Source organism: Lynx rufus, unplaced genomic scaffold (genome assembly GCF_022079265.1).
Source record: "Lynx rufus isolate CCGP_SWC_20201006 ecotype Redwood Valley unplaced genomic scaffold, mLynRuf1.p SCAF_14, whole genome shotgun sequence".
NCBI classification, from domain to species: Eukaryota; Metazoa; Chordata; class Mammalia; order Carnivora; family Felidae; genus Lynx; species Lynx rufus.
Window position 1 is genome coordinate 55,212,628 of NW_025814828.1, and position 20,083 is coordinate 55,232,710.

The 20,083-nt window shown below is 34.2% G+C and overlaps 1 protein-coding gene across 1 annotated transcript in view; it reads left to right on the top strand.

Annotated features, from left to right (window-relative positions):
* Nucleotides 1-19,753, top strand: part of DACH2 (dachshund family transcription factor 2) — a 736,007-nt gene extending 716,254 nt beyond the window's left edge. Inside the window, exons 9-13 of the mRNA XM_047075803.1 lie at nt 10,098-10,246; nt 10,372-10,519; nt 15,634-15,780; nt 18,812-18,877; nt 19,707-19,753. Coding sequence (XP_046931759.1) covers nt 10,098-10,246; nt 10,372-10,519; nt 15,634-15,780; nt 18,812-18,877; nt 19,707-19,753 — 557 coding nt within the window. The remainder of the gene's footprint in view (nt 1-10,097; nt 10,247-10,371; nt 10,520-15,633; nt 15,781-18,811; nt 18,878-19,706) is intronic.
* Nucleotides 19,754-20,083: the final 330 nt, after the last annotated feature.

Below are 20,083 nucleotides of genomic sequence, written 5' to 3' on the forward strand. Positions count from 1 at the left end.
GATTTTCAGAGGAGAAGCAACAGATTTTATGGTCTTAATGCCTACATAACACAAGAAAGAAAAATTTGAAAATTACAGTATTTGCCCTATTAAAATTTATTTTAAAAAATTAAGCTTTGTAAAATAACTAATCAATTGGCATCATTTTGAACTGGCTAGGTTTACAACAATGTTGCTATTACGATTTCAAGACTCGTCTATTAGGAAATTTTATAATTTTATTAAAAAATTTTATTAAAAATATGGTGCATTAGTGACTCAATTTCTTATTTCTTACCTAATACAGAACAATCAGCATATAGTCTCACCAATGTGTGTGTGTGTGTGTGTGTGTGTCTTCATTCATGCATGTGCACTTTTGTCTGTGAGAGAGAATATTCTTAATTTTCTACCATCAGTATGGTGGTAAAATAAAAAATATGAAAATACACAGATTATATATAGGTATAATTGCAGTTATTAGTGAGGATATCTTTATAAATGTCAAACCTGTATATCTATTCATTCCTTATTACTGAGTTTATAGGAGGTGACAAATTATAAACTGCTATATAGACTTTCTTGCCAAGTTTTCTGATGGGTTTTTGGATTGATGGTGGGGTTCAGAGCTGATGGCCAAGAAAGAATTCTTGAAGACATCTTTGGTGCAAAAAGGTGATTTTATTCAAGCATGGGGACAGAACCCATGGGAAGAAAGAGCTGCACTGGGATGGTGAAGAATGATTGGTTATATACTACGGAGTTGGAGGGAGGTAAAGACAAAAGGGAGGCTTCCAGAAGGACTTTAATATGCTAAAGAGGACTCCAGAGATACCTGAGGCCTTGCTATTGTCAAGCTAAGGTTTTTCCTCTAGTAAGGCATTAACATTAAGACATTAGGGAGTTCTTGGAGAAATATTATACTCCCTGTTTTCCTCCAGTATTTGTCAATGCACTGCAGGTTATAAGGAAGTTTAATTTAACCTGCCATTTCCTTCTTGCCTTTGTTCCCAACATCATTATGGAGGGGAAGGTGATGTTAGGGCTCCAGGAAACTGAATCTATAGGCTTCTGGAGATTAAGCTAATGATAAGATTGCCTTTTTTCTTATACTTTATTAAGATATTTGTAAACTGATGGAAACTCATGTCTTGCTTGACACTGATCTCTATTAGTTAACCATTTGTTTTCCCCTTTCTTGTGTTCTTGGGCAGCCAGGAGTGTCTGAGGAATATCACACATATTCCACCTGGGGGGGTGATATGCTAGCTTGTACTTTGCCCTCAGACTGCCTTATGCTCCCTCATCATTTTCAACAACAATGTCATTCTGATTGTGAATCATCTTTAATTTTTAATCTTAATCCCACCAGAATACCCACTTTCCACCTTTCTTGGACAGAAGGAAATAGTATCTAAGAATTAATCCATAGAACTGTGGCTTTCCTTATTAAACAATTCCTTATGTTAAATTCATTCTTAGAAAAGAATTTTGTTTTTATCTGTATAAACTCACATTTTTTACTGTTTTGTTTCCTGATTCAATGTTTACAAATAGATTCCATTATACATTTCTTTTCATTGCAATGTAAATTGATTTTTAGAATCTACAGGTCTGTAGAAAAGGCTAGTTGATGTGTCTTTAATTTCATGCAATTATGAAAGCTGTGAAAATATATACTTAAAAGTAGTTATCATTTTGAAATAGTTTCTTAAAATTGTACAGACTAGTTAAAAAATATTGTCATAGGAGGCAATGTTAATCATCTTTAAATGTAGCAAAATCTGACTTTTATATAGGCCAGTGATTTCTCAAACTGAGGTCCCAAACTACCAATATCAACTATCAGTCAGGTACTCGGAAATTCAAGTTGCCAGGCCCTACCCTAGACCTGCTGAATCAGAAACTTCAGGAGTTGGGAACTTTTTAAAAAACACCTTCAGAACATTCTGATGCATGATAAAGTTTAAGAACAATTGCTGTTAAAATGCTGGATTAGTATCCCCTTCCCTTGTACCTTCCACTGATACTCTCTACTCAGATATGTTAACTAGGTAAACACACACACACACACACACAAAGCAAAGAAACAATAACAGTGATTTTAAAGTTAGTACAAGCAATTCCAGGTCAGAGCAATAAATTTATCTTCCTGATTTGTGCCAGATTAAGAAGAGAGGTCTCTTTCCTGGTTGATGGAAAGGATTGCACATTTCCCGGCAGAAAAACAAAGTGAGAAATCTGCTTTACAGCTTCTGCAGTCAGCCAGATTACTGAAGGTCTAGTAAGGGTAAAAGCAGGGTTATATTGAAACCCTGAAGCCATTTTAAAGATAAGCCAGCATAATAAAACATTATCACGTGGAAAGGTCAGCTAATTGATGGAAATGTATGTCCTTCCCACAATCTTCCCTGAACGTATCTCTTTAAAATATCAGCTTCCTGGGGGCCTGGGTAGCTCATTCAGTTGTTTTCTGATCTCATGGTTCTTGAGATTGGGCCCCTCAGTGCTATCAGTGTGAAGCCTGCTTCAGATTCTCTCTTCCTCCATCTCTGCCTCTCCCCCTCTCTTAGGCTCTCTCTCTCTCAAAATAAAAAAAATAAAATAAACTTAAAAAAAAAAAAAAACAAGCCATCAGCTTCCTTCCCACTTTAGCTCTTTTCCCATGCCTGCCTCTTGTTTGTCAGTTTCTGACGCAGACTGTTAAATTATTAGTCCCCACTCGGTTAATGTTCTCCTCTCTGCAGCCTTTATCACAGAAGTTGCCAAGGTGGTTTTCTGGAGAAGGGACTTGCACATGCCTCTGATACTGTTTGGTTGTTTATATTAGAAATTTTTGTCTGTCTTTCAGTTTTTAGAGCAAATTTTGGTCTATGTATAAAGTTTCTATGGGTGCATGGGTGGCTCAGTCAGTTGAGCATCCGACTTCGGCTCAGGTCATGATCTCAGGGTTCATGAGTTCCAGCCCCTCATTGGGCTCTGTGCTGACAGTTCAGAGCCTGGAGCCTGCTTCTGATTCTGTGTGTCCCTCTCTCTCTGCCCCTTCCCAGCTCGTGCTCTATTTCTTTCTCTCAAAAATAAATAAACATTTTTAAAAAGTTTCTTTCCATGCTGGATCCTCAGACTTTTACTTATTTCTAGGCTCTAGTAAATATAGATCTACTTTAAAAAAAATAGTCAGGATCACTTTATCTTTTTTTTTTTTTTAGTCTTCTTTTTTTTTTATATGAAGTTTATTGACAAATTGGTTTCCATACAACACCCAGTGCTCATCCCAAAAGGTGCCCTCCTCAATACCCATCACCCACCCGCCCCTCCCTCCCACCCCCCTTTATCTTTGATGCAATAATACATCATTTCAAAGATAATGGGGAAGTTTGTGTGTGAGCCAGAAATATTTATATTTTACTATTTTTTGCTCAAAGGACTATGATATGTAGACAAGTTCAATAAATATACAGTATGTAACATGTCATTATGACAACTCTATCAAGTATTTTTCAAAATTGCAAAATTTCAGTTTGTCACATCTGTATAATAATCATTGATTTTATTGGAAAGGCTGAGATTTGACCAGAAACTCTTTATCTCCACCTCCCCATTCCTCCTTTGACTATATACTTATAACTATATTTTAAAATGATATATTCTTGTACAATCTTGTCATTTTGAATAGAAAGATACAATGGAATCAACCTGATGTTTAGAAATCTAACATCAAGTTTTAAGATTACCAGTCTCCATATCCAAAGTCATTACATGTATTGTAGACCCAGGATAGCTTCTACTGTAGATACTGAGAAGACACCAAGTGAGAAAAATTTTAAGACAAAGTTACCACTCTCATGAAGAATATATTGTAGTGACATACAATATGTAACAAAAATAGTAAATAAGTAAGTTATATTGTATATTAAATGGTGATAAATATTCTATGAAAAAGAAAACATGTTAAGAGGGTAAGAATAGGGTGCAGACTGCAATGTTGAATAGGATGTTCAGTAGATTTCACTAACAAGGTGCCACTTGAGCAAAGAACTGAAGTCAGACACCCAAAATTAAATGCATACTAACTCTAAAACATACCTTGTATTGTGTTAATTCTAATTCATTGATTTAACATTATTATTTTATTAAGCTTATTAAACATTCTAGAAGTTAAATGCAGAAAGATGGCAGGACCACATCCACACTTCCTCAGTTTTGACTAGCAAAAATGTCTCCAGCCATCACCAAATGTACTTTGAGCTGAAAAATTACTCTCAGTTGAGAACCACTGACCTTGACTTAAGAAGTCTCCTCAGACCTTTGATAACTGAGAAGGTAATACTGGCCTAATTTAGGGTGAAACCAGACTCATCTACTACCTAAAAAAGGATCTTGTCACATGTTTTAAGAGGTCTTAATGGATGTTTAGCTGGTCAAATATTTTACTATAGGCTCCTCTCCCACTCCTGGGAATTTTCAATTGCCATTTAATTTATCTAACAAACTCTTATTTTGCATTTCATTTGGGTTGTGATTGTTCTACAACTTTACAAATAGTAGCTCATTAATCTTTATAACAACTTTATGAGATAAATATTATTATCCTAATTTTACAGATGAGGAAATTGAGGCACAGAAAAGTTAACTTTCCCAGGGGCTTGCAAATTATAGAGCAGAGTTTCAAACCTACACAGCCAGGCTTTGGTATCTTGCTCTTCATCACTATACTCTCAGCTGCCTAGATTAACATGTAATATACGGTAATACTTAGAACTAGCTTTTAAAAAATTAATGTTTATTTATTTTTGAGAGAGAGACAGAGTGCAAGTGGGGGAGGAGCAGAGAGAGAGGGAGAGACAGAATCTGAGGCAGACTCCAAGCTGTCAGCACAGAGCCTGAGGTGGGGCTCGAATCCACAAACCGTGAGATCGTGACCTGAGCCGAAGTTGGACACTTAACTGACTGAGTCACCCAGGTGCCCCAGCACTAGCTTTTTAAAGGCTCTGAGTTGTTCTGCTTTAATAGATTTAGCAAATAATAAAAGAAAACAACATACCCAGTGAAATTTGAATTTCAGATAAACAACAAATTATTTATTTTTTAGTATAACAAAGTCCCATAGAATATTTTGGACATACTTATGTTGAAAAATCATTTGCTGTTTATCTGAAATTCAAATTTAACTGAGCACCCTGTAATTTATCTGCTAAACCTTGCTTTAATTAAAATTGTTTATCATTGTTTAACCCAGGTTTTTCAACACTAGTTTGAGCAAGGAAATTGTTGGCATACCTAATATCTTGGGGAAGTCCATGGGACTGTATTTTGATGACAGTGGGAACACTTTTCAGATAGAGAATGAATGGATTATTTTAAGTGCTTAATCCACACTACAGTAATCTCTCCCATGAGAGGCCCTTAACAACCTATGTCACACGATTTTACACTTAATTATCTACTTCTATAACTTGTTGACATTTATTTAAAATGTATCAGCTCCTAAATGACAGGGACTGGGTATCATACTTGTTACAACCCCTCACTGTGTACAATATTTATTATTAGCATGACATTTTATCTGAAAAATGATTTATTTCTAATTCATAATGTATATAGGAATCTGTTATGCCAAATTGTTAATCCAAAGATCCAGAGCAAACTAGGGCCATACTAATTTTAGAAGTATTGTATCTCACTTTTTCAGCCTGGTAACCCTTCATTTTTTTGCTGCTAGTTTTCTGTTTTCATTTGTCAGCATTATTTCTTTTTTCTTCACTCTAAAGAAATATAATAATGTGAGGATCAAGATTTAGTTTTCCATATTTGATGATGGCAACATTTGAATCACAATTCAACTCAGAACACTGTTTAATAAAGAACACTTCTTTATATTAATGGAAGTCACATCACTACACAGCAGTTGGTCATTTTATTGTTATTGTTCTTCAGTTTGGAAGAGGGAAGAAGGTGTCTTGCTTGTGCCAAATGTAATACTGATGGCACCAACAAAGGAAAGTCTCTTGAGATAGATGTATTTAGGGGAAAGCACTCAAATGAAATTGTGAAATATAATTTATTTGTTAAAGAATAAAAACTGATGACCTGATGGCAGGTGGCGGCATTTTTCCTCTGCTGAGTGAGTCAGTGGTGTTTCTTTTCTTTTTTTTTAAATTAATTGTTTTAATGTTTATAATTTTTGAGAGAAAGAGAGACAGAGACAGAGACAAAGAGAAAGCAGGGGAGGGGCAGAGAGAGAGGGAGACACAGAATCTGAAGCAGGCTCCAGGCTCTGAGCTATCAGCACAGAGCCCGATGTGGGGCTTGAACTCACAGACCTCGAGATCATGACCTGAGCTGAAATCAGCCATTTAACTGACTGAGCCACCTAGGCACCCCAGTGGTGTTCATTTTCTTATCCTGTATTACAATCCTCAGTCCAGAGGAAAGAGGAAACACTGAACTCCATGAAAAAGTGGGAAAATAACCACTATGTTCACATAGAAAGTCTCTTGAAACTTTGACTTTATTTTTTAGGGGGACTTTTTCATTCTGAGAATTTACTGCGAGTTTTTATTTTTTTCTACAAATAAAGTTCTTGTCAACTTTTTACATCTATTCGTCTGGGCCCTAAGGAAGAAATTAAAGTTAAGAGCTGATTCTGCAAATGGATTCCCAAGTGCTATTACAAAGTATGGCAAGTTTGACCAACAGGCTCAATAAAAGTGGTCTCCACTTTGCTTCAGTAAATGAAGAGGTTGCTTATGTCCTCAGCTAGGTAGCAGTTTTCCTTTCCTTATCTTTTAGTTTATACTATTGCGTAATGTGTGTTTATAAAGGTTTAAATATATAAAATTTGAACACAAGCCTTTTAAAGTGCTCAGTCAAAACATTTTCTCCCTGGCTTACAAAGAGATGCTTTTATTTAACTGACAATCTATGGTTCTAGTACTTGTCTATGTGAAATTTCATTGCCAGTTAGGATTTCTCAAGGCTACTGAATAAATTTCTACATAACAGTGCATGTATTCAAACTGAGCAAAATGGTGATGTCATACAGATGTGAAAACCTATTACAAGATTGAAATATATTTCCAATGCATTTATTACACATTTTTGTAATATATGATTTAAATGGGAAAAAACTATGACAAATTGTTTGACACTTTTCACTAATATACAGCAAAACATAATACACTTTGACTAGCTTTTGGCCATTACGGTCCTTAGCATGCAATGTGACCTTGGTCTGAAAAAGCATGTTTGGTTAGCACAGAAACTTAATCATAAGAAGTCATAAGTAGAATCCTTCTTCTTTACTGCCCTTTTCTAGGACTAGGAAATTTATTGCTTGTGGGACAGGTAGGATATGAACAATGGGCCAAATAGAGTCCAAGGCTATCTCATCTGTGTGAAAACTCCTGCTGAAAATCAATGTGACCCCTGCTACACTGTCATCCCAATTCCCACCTTCTGTGTCCTATTTGTCTTTTGGTAGAAGCTTAGATCTGTGTGCTGTATCTATGTGTTTCTCCTGGGCCAGATTAACAAAATGAATCATTGCCTGCATACCTCTTATATTTCTATTCATTTTCCTGATGTTGACCAGGTCTGATGAAACATGATTCTTTCTGCATTTGATCCTCACTGCAGCAAGCAACACCTAATTCAACTGTGTCCATCTCTTTAAAGGAGAATAATGCTATTTTGAAACTTCAATCTACTGTACAGCAACATTACAAACCATAGACCATGCAACCTGTCTTCATAGTCAATAGTAATTTTCCTTTCAGCCAATTTAATAGCATATCTTTCATCTCCAAATATAAGACTTCTGGCAATTTTAATGTAATTATAATTTTGTTTCATGCATACTGAATATATTGCTTTCTTTTTTGGGTATCTTGTTTGTAGAATATCCCTCAAATACTCACCAGTGAGGTTACATGTGCATAGAGTGATACATAACAAGGAATCCATTAATTTTTATAACTCTTCCCCTGATACAAAATATTTATTCAGAGGAAACATATTATCTCTGAATCAGTAGGATGTCAATGTTTTAACCGTGTAGCAGTTCATTTTGTAAAAATAGATCTTCCAGGCTACATAAATTCATACTTTAAGATTTTTAGACATCAATACAAAGGTATAGAAACTCACCAGTTATTATCAATAAATCATTATGAAGTTATTCTATCCACTTAATGCAATCACATGCAGAAGACAAAATGCTACCTAAACACAGACTTTAAGCAATACAAATAAAACATAATATTCCTTGGTTAGGTGTTGAGAAATGTATTTTGAAGCATTAGAGCTGCTGCCAAAGATATTTCAGAATTGTTTTTTAATGACATATTTCAAATATTCAAACCCTGTAGTTGAAATAGATCACAGAATTTGTGATAATGTGCTAACTCCTTCTGGAATACTTAACCTCTACCAAAACTTCCACTGGCAAGGAGGGAAGTGGGAAAGGAAGGAAGGAAGGAAGGAAGGAAGGAAGGGAGGAAGGAAAAGGGTCAGGGTTAATTTTACATCAGGGGAGTTGTACAAAACACATAAATCATGCATTTATAATAAAAATGTTATTTTTTAAGTTTTATGAAAAAAACCTGAATATGCTCATTATACCTTCTTGTATTAGAAGAAAATGAACAGGCTAGTTTATACATTTTATTGAATTATTTACAACCAATAAAATGATTTTTATAACATTTTGGATTCAAATAATATGACAGTGTTAATTCTATAAAATAATTGCTTAGCACTTTTTATCCCTGTAGACTTTAGAAAATTACAAGTTGTAAAAAAATTGTAAAGGTGATCTCTAATAAAAACATCTTATTCAGAGATAATGCTGTCCCATTAAAAATTTCCAGAAGTGGGGCACATGAGTGGCTCAGTCAGTTAAGCCTTGGACTCTTGATTTTGGTTCAGGTCATGATCCCACAGTTCCTAAGTTCGAGCCTGGCATCAAGCTCCACACTATCAGCAAACCATGATGACTATGAAATCTGTGTGGTTCAAGCTCTGCACACTACATGTATAGGCTTCTTGCAATTGAAAAATGAGATTTAACTGTATAATAAATCTATATTTCTGTCCCTACTGGAACCAGAACCAAAACATCTCATTAAACAACAATTCATTGGTGTCTCTTTACCTGAAGCTAAGAGAGAATCTTGATTAAGTAAGGATAATGTGGGAGAAGATAATATAAAAATAAGGAGAAAAGATATAATTTGTGTTTTCACACCACAACTGATATTTTTTCATAAGTAATATTCTTCAAAATAAAAGGTAACACTGGAAATAATCCAAAAGCATGTCAACTAGTGAATAATTAAACAAAAATCAATATATCCATGTAATGGAATACTTTCCAGCAATAAAAAGGAAGAAACCACTGATACATGCTACTACATGACTGAACCTCGAAAACATAATGATAAAAGAAGCCAGACAAAATGACTACATATTATATAATTCTATTTGGAAAATATCCAGAAGAGGCAATCCTATAGAGGCAGAAAGTAGATTAGTTGTTGCCAGGGGATGGGGATGGGAAAGTATATTAACTGTAAATGGGCACGAGGGATATTTTGGGGGAGATCAAGATGTTCTAAATAGATTTGTGATGATGGTCCCACAACTCTGTAAATTTACTAAAAATCTTTGAAGTGTGCACTTAAAATAGGTGAATTTTATTGTATAGAAATTAAACTTCAGTACAGCTATTAAAGAATGGAGATAATAGACTTGAAAATGAAAAAAAAAGCAGTGTATGCATTACAAGAAAGATCTGATTATTTAATTTATAGGCATTCATAAACATATCATAATTTTTCTCCAAGTCTCATGCCTCTTTGGCAGTAAATGTTGCTTCATTTGCACTGATTATTTACTGAAACATTTATTTTGAGAAACTACAGGCAGCTGGTTTCTCAATACATATGACTTCTTATTATGAGTTTGCCATCATTTAGTTTTAGAAAGAAAATCTTTATAAGATGCTATTAAAAGTAAAGGAAACAGAACATTTTTAGCTGTTAATTCATGAACCTTCTGATAATAATTTTGGGGTTTTTGTTTGTTTGTTTGTCTTTGTTTTTGTTTTTGTTTTGCAGAAGAGGTACCATTTCAGATTCCAATGATCAAGTCACCCTTGGACAAGATCCAGTTGACTCCTGGACAGACATTACCTCCTGGATTCCCTGGACAATTCATTTTTGCTGATAGTTTGTCCTCTGTGGAGACTCTGTTGACCAACATTCAGGTCAACAATATTTCTATAAACAAAATAAATGTAATACAAGACATTAGCATCTACATAAATTATTTCATATTTGAGAAACTAAAACAGATAAGATGAACTGCATGTCATTTTCTGTACTTTGACAGGGCCTACTGAAAGTGGCTTTGGATAATGCTCACATCCAGGAGAAGCAGATTCAACAAGAAAAAAAGGAACTGCGAATGGAGCTCTATAGAGAGAGAGAAATTAGAGAAAACCTTGAAAGACAACTCGCAGTTGAACTTCAAAGCAGAAGTAAGTTTAACAAGTTCAATTACAGAATAAATATTTTGTTGCAGATATTTTCTTTTTTTTTAAATTTTTTTAATATTTATTTTTGAGAGACAGAGAGAGATAGCATGAGCAGGGGAGGGGCAGAGAGAGAGGGAGACATAGAACATGAAGCAGGCTCCAGGTTCTGAGCTGTCAGCACAGAGCCCGACACGGGGCTCGAACCCACGAGCCCTGAGATCATGACCTAAGCCTAACCTAAGCCGCAGCTGGATGTTTAACCAACTGAGCCACCCAGGTGCCCCTTGTTGTAGATATTTTCAATAGTAGTATAAATATTCTCAGGGATAGCTTAGAACTACTGAAAAATAACAAGCTAAGAATCAAATACTGTGTGTAATCCACAAGGTAAGATATTTATACTATTTCTCTTTATTATAAAAGATAATGAGTTAGATCGACTTCAGGCTAGCTTATTTGGAAAACATGAATATTCTCAGTTTTCTCGTAATTTCATAAAATACCCTGCATATAGATAATCAAATAAATTCTTATAGATGGAATGCTTACTCTTTGCCAAGGACAGTGCTAGATTCTGGGGATTTCAGATAAATAAAACTCAGCCCCTGTCCTTGAGAGATGTACATTTTAGAGGGCTAGTACAACCAACCGTTAATTTCAAGGCAAAATGCAAGAGCAAGGATGCACAGTATATATGGTTATATAGAGAGGGGGTAATTAGTTCAGCTTGGTGGGGGAGTTAATGGTTAAGGAAGGCTTCCTGACACTGACACTTGAAGCTGAGTCTTGAAGATCAGTAGGATAAGAAAGGGCATGAGAGTGCCTGAGTGATTTGGAGTCTCTAGACAGAGGTATCAGTGAGCATAGGCATGAAGGCAAGAAGTCTCATACAAGGGCAATTATAAACAGTTTGTTATTACTGTGGCTCTGCATTTTATGAAGTGAATGATGGGAGATGATGGAGAAAGATGAGGGTAAAAGCTAGGGCACCTGGGTGGCTCAGTCTAAGTGTCTGGTTCTTGATTTTGGCTCAGGTCATGATCTCAGGGTTCGTGGGATCAACCCTACATTGGGTTCTGCACTGACAGTGCAGAGCCTGCTTGAGAGAATCTCTCCTCTCTCTCTCTCTGCCCCTTCCCTACTCATATGAGTGTGCATTCTCTCTCTCTCTGTCTCTCTCTCTGTCTCTCTCTCTCTCTCAAAATAAATAAATAAACTTAAAAAAATATGAGTGTAGAAGCTAACTTGTGAAGGACATTTTTTAACCATGCAAAAGATTAACTTGGATTTTGTCCTATAGGTGATGGGAAATAGACAAAGATAAGCAAGGGGATGATTTGGTCTGTGTTCAATTAGACCACTTTGGTGTTGGGAATATATTAGAGGGGGCTTGAAGTAAAACTAGAAACAAGGAAAGTATGTAAAAGGAGTTTGCTCTCATCCAGGCAATGGTGATGAGGACTGAACTAGGGTAGCATAAGTACGGATGGAGGCAAAAGGGAGAGAATGGAGAAATAATGTTCACAAATAGAATTAACTTTTCAACTGTGGGTATCTATTAAATTATATACGGATATGGATAAAGAGACTAGTTTATTCCAAAACCAGAGAAAATTTAAAACTTCAACTCAGCCAATAATCTCCACCTTTTCCTTACATTTACCATAAAAATACTAAACAGCAGCAAAAGTGATGATTGTGAATTTCATTCAGTTTCTTCTGTTCTCTACTTACTCTTCTATGGAAGAGTCACAAAGTAATAATTAAATAAAATAGTTAAAGAATGGGAAGGAAAGTCAATGAAAGGGAGAGAAAATCCACATGTAGATAATGCCTCCCTGAACAAGGAAGAATAATTCCAGTTGAATGAAATCCACTTACTTTACACTATACCAAGGTAGTATATTATACTCCAAAAATTTTGCAAGTAATTAAAAACTTACTGTATATTTTACTTAAGGCCTAGGAATAATTATTATTCCAGTTCAACATATAAAGTCAATCACTGCATTTAAAAAGAATTAAACCTCTTGGGGTGCCTGGATTGTTCAGTTAGTTAAGTATCTGACTCTTGATTTGGGCTCAGGTCATGATCTCATGGTCATGATATCGAACCCCACATGGGACTCCATGCTGAGCATGGAGCCTGCTTAAGATTCTCTCTCTCTCCCTCTCACTGCCCATCCCCTGCTCACGTGCTCACTCTCTCTCTCTCTCTCTCTGTGTCTCAAAAAAGAAAAAAAAATAACCCCTTCGAAAAATAAATAAAATATGAGGAAAAGAGGCTCAGTTAGAGGAGCAGGTGACACTTGATCTTAGAGTTGTAAGTTCAAGCCTCACATTGGGTGAAGAGTTTACATACATATATACAAATCTTAAAAACAGACTTAAACCTCTTATTATCTTTCCAAAGTCATTAAATACTATTTAGCAAAAGCCAACCTTTCTCTTTAAAGTTTAGAAAAAATCATTTATTTCTGGTATTTGGTATGCAAAATACATTATTATGATTAGCCATCATAAAAACCACATTTTTATTAGGATATTTATTTATACTAAAGAACCTAATAATTACATCTTAAATATAATAACACTGTCAAATTGACTTATGTATATCTACTACATAGAGTAAAATTGGCTTCCAACTTTTAGGTATGTGCTCATGACAATTTCTATTTACTAACTTCTCATAGACTCTTAAAAGTCTATCTTTATAATTACTATCATATCTATTGTCTTTTAAAAAGGCATAGGCATGGTAGATGTAATATTCAATATATTATCAAGCATATTCTTAAGTATTTGTATTTTATTAATGTAGCATATTATGATATAATAATAATACCACTGCTACTATCATTACTGTCACGATTGCTGCTACTACTACTACTACTGGCTAATACTTATCAACTGTCTGCTATGTTCTAGGCATTGGTTTTAACATTTTACATCTAGAACTAACATAATTATATGAAACTACTCTGTTATCCTCATTGATTTAGAAAAAATATCTACTTCATCTCTATGAAACTCAGTATCCTCATCTATTACAATAGATGAGCTTTAAAATCACGTAAGTTCCTTTCTAGTTCCCTAAATATCTCATACCCAGGATAACTAACTTTTTATGACAAATGGTGAATGCTTGCTTTATCTTAAGTCATATGATTGAAAAGAAAGAGGGGGAGAAATTGATACTATGGTTAAAAATGACAACTGTCCAAGGATATAGAAAGAAGAGTAACTACATAACTATATATATGTATGTATATGTGTATATTTGTAAAACAATTATATATAATAATTGTTTATAATAATTATATATAATAATTATATATATATATATAGTCCTTATTATTATCTTTTTTTCAATTAAAGAAAGTAATAAGACAGAGTCCCAGAAAAATGCTCATAGTAGGTTCTAAATAAATGATAGTCATTATCATTTATTGATATAATTTAAAATGTAATATGTGGTTGCTATGGAATTGTTGAGAGTGGCAGTCAAGAAAAAATTCTTGAGATATTTTATGGTGCAACTTAGTAAGTTTATTTAAGTTGCATGGGACAGGACAATGGGCAGAAATAACTGCACTTTTTGCTGTATTAAGCTGGTGATTATATGCTTAATGCTCAAAGGGAAGGGGTCATGCAGGGAGTATTACATCATAAATGTCTGTCAAATTTCTACTCATAAAACTGCTTTCGTAAGATTTCTCTGGTTCTTATCATTCAGATCAATATGAGCTGTCGGTGAGATTTATAGGCAGTCATGAGACCCTTTAAGAAGGTAGCACCCAGGGGTGCCTGGGTGGCTCAGTTGGTTAAGTCTTCGATTTCGGCTCAGGTCATGACTTCATGGTTCTGTGAGTTCGAGCCCTGCATCTGGCTCTGTGCTAACAGCCTGAAGCCTGGTTCAGATTTTGTGTCTCCTCCCCCTCTCTGTGCCCCTCCCATGCTCATGTTCTGTCTCTCAATAAATAAAAAAGTTAAAGAAATTTATTTAAAAAAATTTTTTAAAAAAGAATGTAGTAACTAGCACATATGTTAGCATTATTGAAACAATGCAGGCTATAGGTCAGCCTTCTGAGTTAAAGGTGAACATTTTGTTTTTGCTTCTATCTCTCATTACTGTAACATTGTTTGTACCATATGTAATTATAAATTTCAAGGGAATCAACATATAGCATATTTTTGAACCAATAATTTTACTGGAAGCTAACATTTGTGTTATCAAGGACATTAAGTTATATGTTAATTTGAACAAATCTAGATTGCTGGTTTGAATAATTGGTTGAATACTTTATATGAATTATTATAATTATAATGGTAAACTATTTTTATGTTCAGCCTCACTTAATAATCTTTCATCAAAAATAACAGAAACTATACATCCTCAGCGTCATTGTTTCAAGTTTTCCAATTTTGTTTTTACTTCAGACTTATGAATTTTAGACTCACATGAACATAAATTTACCTGGGTAACTGATTCTCTTCAAGGTGCTGGAGGTCATTTATATGAAAGACAATGAACTGTGAAATAAATACAATTGAAACTTAAATTAGTATCATAATTAGTTTAATAAAAATATTTAATTATATGTGAGCACTTTTAATATTTCTTAAATGTTATAAAAATTTTAATTTTGTGTAATGCTTCTTGAATGTTTTTCTATCACCACAATGTCAATATCTTAATTTTTAAAAACTGATTCAGAAAGACTGTGAAGGTTGGTATGCTTAGAACCCTGCTGTCAACCAATAATTGCAGGATCCCAATAATTCTATCTAAAAAATTATCAAATATTTAATACTATCATTTAATGCATGTAGTTAGTGAAAGTAGAAAATGATTTTCTACCGACAGTGCCACTGCCATATAAATGTATATGTATTATAAAGCATACACACTGGAAAAGTGAAAGCAAAAATAAGTAAATCACATGATTGAACACTCTGGTTGAGTCTAATGAGAATTGGAGTCCAAAGAAGCTAATCATATGCAGTAAATATCTCTCTCTGTATCTGTATCTATGGTTTATAATACATCAAAATTGGCAACGTATTTTATTTTATTCACCAAAGTTTTGCAAACGATTTACCTTTTCATGTTTTAGCTACCATGCAAAAGCGTCTGAAGAAGGAGAAAAAGGCCAAGAGAAAACTGCAGGAAGCCTTGGAATTTGAATCAAAACGCAGGGAACAAGTGGAACAAGCACTTAAGCAAGCCACTACTAGTGATGGTGACTTGAGGAGGTTGAAAGGTAATGTCTCATTTAAAAAAGAGAGGAAGAAGGAAGGAAGGAAGGAAGGAAGTAAAGAAGGAAGAGAAAGAAAGAGAAAAGAAAAGAAAAAGGAAAGGAAAAGAAAAAGGAAAAGAAAGGAAGGAAGGAGGGAGGGAAGGAGGGTGGGAGGAAGGAAGGAAGGAAGGAAGGAAGGAAGGAAGGGGCTTTGCTCAAGAATCATTAAAAAATCCATTTGAGGCTAAGTGCTTTGGGTTATTAATTAAATGTGTCAAAATAATCCCTACGCTGAGAGATACAAATAGTCTAGGAATAACAGGAAATCCTGCTGACTTTTGCAGTAGAAGCACTAATATTGATAACATCCTTGCACATAAAATGTAAGTGTTTTACTCTTATGTGGATCCTGAGAAACTTAACAAAAGACCATGGGGGAGGGGAAGGAAAAAAAAGTTAGGGAGAAAGCCAAACCATAAGAGACTCTTAAAAACTGGAAATAAACTGAGGGTTGATGGGGGGTGGGAGGGAGGGGAGGGTTGGTGATGGGCATTGAGGAGGGCATGTGTTGGTGCAAACCAATTTGACAATAAATTTCATATTAAAAAAATGTAAGTGTTTTAGGTCCATTCATATTAAAATATGCTGATGTTTGGTGTACTCTATTTTAATGAATTATAGGATCCTGATTTCTTGAATGTAGATTGCATCAGTGTTGAGGGTTTAAGGAGGACCTGGTTGAAAAAGAATGCTCTAAGTACATCCTGGAAATTCTGTGAGAAGAGAAGCTTCTGTCATGAAATCTCTTAATTCCAAATTTTTTATTACATTTTCAATTATTAAATCCCACAACATCATTTCATCTCATAGAATATTCAGGTTCTTCTTTCATAGCTCATTGACAGCTTGTATGTTTAACTGATATGTTAAATACATAGGTGTATATTAACTGATAAATGTGTGTAACAAGTATAAGCCTAAGAATTTTATACATACATGTATACATGCTCTATTCACATGTATAACACACACACACACAAAACTAAAAGAGTGCTTCAGGGTCCTATACTAAAAATGAATAAAGAATTTTGTACAAACGTCAGTCATATTCTTTCTTTCCAAAAGTTCAATTCCCTTTTTACTGTGACTGTCTTGGATCCTTGTGCTTACAATCAGTACAAATATAGTGCTAGATTATTTTAGCTCATGCTAACCATGTCTCATTGAGACACAGTAAAGAAAGAGTAAATAATATCTCACACAATGGGCATCTTAGTGGGAGCCAGCATCCTTGCTTATCAAAGATTTTATTTTTTTTATTTTTTTTTATTTTTTAAATCATTTTATTTTATTTTTCATCGTGATAAGTATACTCTTTAATTCCCATCACTTCTTTCCCGCATTCCCCCCACCCACCTCCCCTCTGGTAAACATCAGTTTCTTCTCTATGGTTAAGAGTTTGTTTCTTAGTTTGCCTCTTTTTCTTTTCCTTGCTCCTTTGTTTTGCTTCTTAAATTCAACACTTGAGTGAGGTTACATGGTATTTGTCTTTCTCTGCCTGGCTGATTTCATTTAGCATAATACTCTCTAGCTCTACCTGTGTTGTTGCAAATGGCAAGATTTCATTCTTTTTATGGCTGAATAATATTCCATTGTATATATACCACTTCTTCTTTATCCATTTATCTATCAATGGACATTTGGGCTGTGTCCATAGTTCGGCAATTATAAATAGTGCTGCAATAAATTTACGGATGCCTGTATCCCTTTGGATTAAGTTTTTTGTATTTTTTGGGTAAATACCCAATGGTGTGATTATTAGATTGTAGGGTAGTTCTATTTTTAACTTTTTGAGGAGCCTCCACACTAGTTTCCACAGTGGCTGTACCAGTTTAAATACCCACCAACAGTGCACAACTTCCTTTTTCTCCACATCTTCGCCCACACTTGTTTCTTATGTTGTTGATTTTAGCCATTCTGACAGGTGTGAGGTGATATCTCCTTGTAGTTTTGATTTGTATTTCCCTGATGATGAGTGATGTTGAGCATATTTTCATGCGTCTGTTAGCCATCAGTACATCTTATTTGGAGAAATGTCTGTTACTTATCAAAGATTTTAAAAGGAACATTTCTTGAATAGCAATGGGACATATGTTCTGTGTACTCATTATTATTATTTGAGGCCCTGAACTTGTCATTCTGAAATGGTTTGACATTTTTTTTTACATATTTAAGATCCACCCATAAGTAAACTCCATTTAGGTTTAGCTTTTCTATAAAGCTGTATAGTATAAAGTAAAAGTATAAAGGAAAAACAGCTGTTTCTACAGCATGATGGGTACCTTGTATTCAAATCATTTTCTTCTCACATTAATCTTTGATGGCATTGGGTGATACGCTGGCATCTGTTATCACATTACACAAGGGTGTCCAGGAAAATGTATATATACACAAATGCTCATATAATGCTATACTTCATGGATATGGATAACTTTTAGATAATCACATCTCATATTTAAAATTAAAAATAAAAACCTAACTCTTATTTCTCTTGCTTGAATTTTTTCAAAAACAATTCATGTGTCCCTTTGCCCTTATAGCCAGTACTGCATAAAGACCACAAACCACAATTTGTGTTTTGGTGTTCAGTACACTTAACATAGAAATAATCTTATTATCTACAGCATTTCACAAATGAAAAATATACCATAAGGAAGGGGCACTTCCACTTATGCAATCTTATTCCACAGCCATGGCATGTTACTTGATAGTCTGAGGGGATTTTTATGGACAGATTATTTTCACGAGAATTATCTCTAGAGAATGAAATAAAAAAGTATTTACTATATAGTTTAAAATATATGCCAAATTGTAGAATTCTGCTACAGTTTATAATCCTCCCTTTTACCACTACAAAGAAATAGACATACAAAAACAAAAACAAAAATGCGTTCCAAGGTCTTGTGTTATCTATAGGACCAAAGTACTGGTTTCACTTTAAATGGAATCAGAAAAAATAGAATTGTGCCTTAATCTTAAATGTCACTTCTTTCAGATACTGGAATTCCAGATATTGAAATAGAAAAAAATGGGACTTCTCATGATAGTACCTCTATTCAAGGTACAGTAAACAGCATACTTCTCTCTATAACTGCCTGATATGAAGTGGGCATGAGTTCCTATATTGATATTCTTCATATAAGTAAAAGAAATAAGTTTAATTCTTACTTTATGGCAGAGGCAGAAGTATTCATGTGTTTTTTGAGATTATATATAGGGACTAATAATTTTACATATACAATGTGAGCAAATTTCTTGTATGTTTAGCTGTTAAAAGGGTGTATATTTATGTGTTAGGCATATTCTAAAAATGCATAAATGTGAATATAATTTACCTTTCTGAAGTGTACAATAGTATACTTTAAAAATATCACTACTGTTTGTAAAAACCACAAGTAGAAAAATAATAAACTATCAATATTTTTAAAGTATTCTAGACAACATTTTTTATCAATCTTTAAATTCTGATGCTAAATTTAGATAACTAGAAACTGTCTAAATATGGAAATAAGACTAAAACTTGTTACTCATTATTTTCAGGATTCCAATAAATGCTTAGATCCTTTAAAAATTTTTAAATACTTAGTAGTAAGAAAATATATAAAACAAGTCAATATAGATTTTCACTGGAGTGCAAAATTATCTAAAAATAAAAACCGAATTTAACCACTGGAGTTTTTCCAGTATGATTCTAATGGAGTTTTCTAGCCCTTTGGATGTAGATTACATTTACTTTCATGTTTAATATGAAGAAATTTCTCACTCAAATAAAAAAGAAAAGGCATCTCCATGAGAAAATTATTTCTTAACTTCAGAAAGGAAGACAACCATGGATATGTTGCTTGCTAGAGGTTTGACTAATCACTGCCTTTTCACTGTGTAACGAATAGATCTACAAGAAGGCAACAAACTGGATGTGACTGACAAATCCATTTGAGGGTCACCATTTATCTGGCAGCTTCAGGAAATTTAGAAACCTTCATTCATGTAGAGTTGCCCATCATTTTTACAAAATAAAGAATGTCAGAGCTCATGGATCTTCTGGTAATCCCTGATTCTGCTGCAGTTGGTAGACCTAATAAATACCTTAAGTTTGCTAATTGTGAAAGCATGAATGTTTATTTCATTCAGTGAAACTTTTGCTGTTTCTTATCCCTCTTTTGTTTGCCTGCTTTCTTCCTTTAACTTAAAGGCTGTGTCTATGTGACCAAAGCCAATTTGGATTGGACTCAGTGTTTGTCCAATTTGCCACAGTTAAATTTATGAA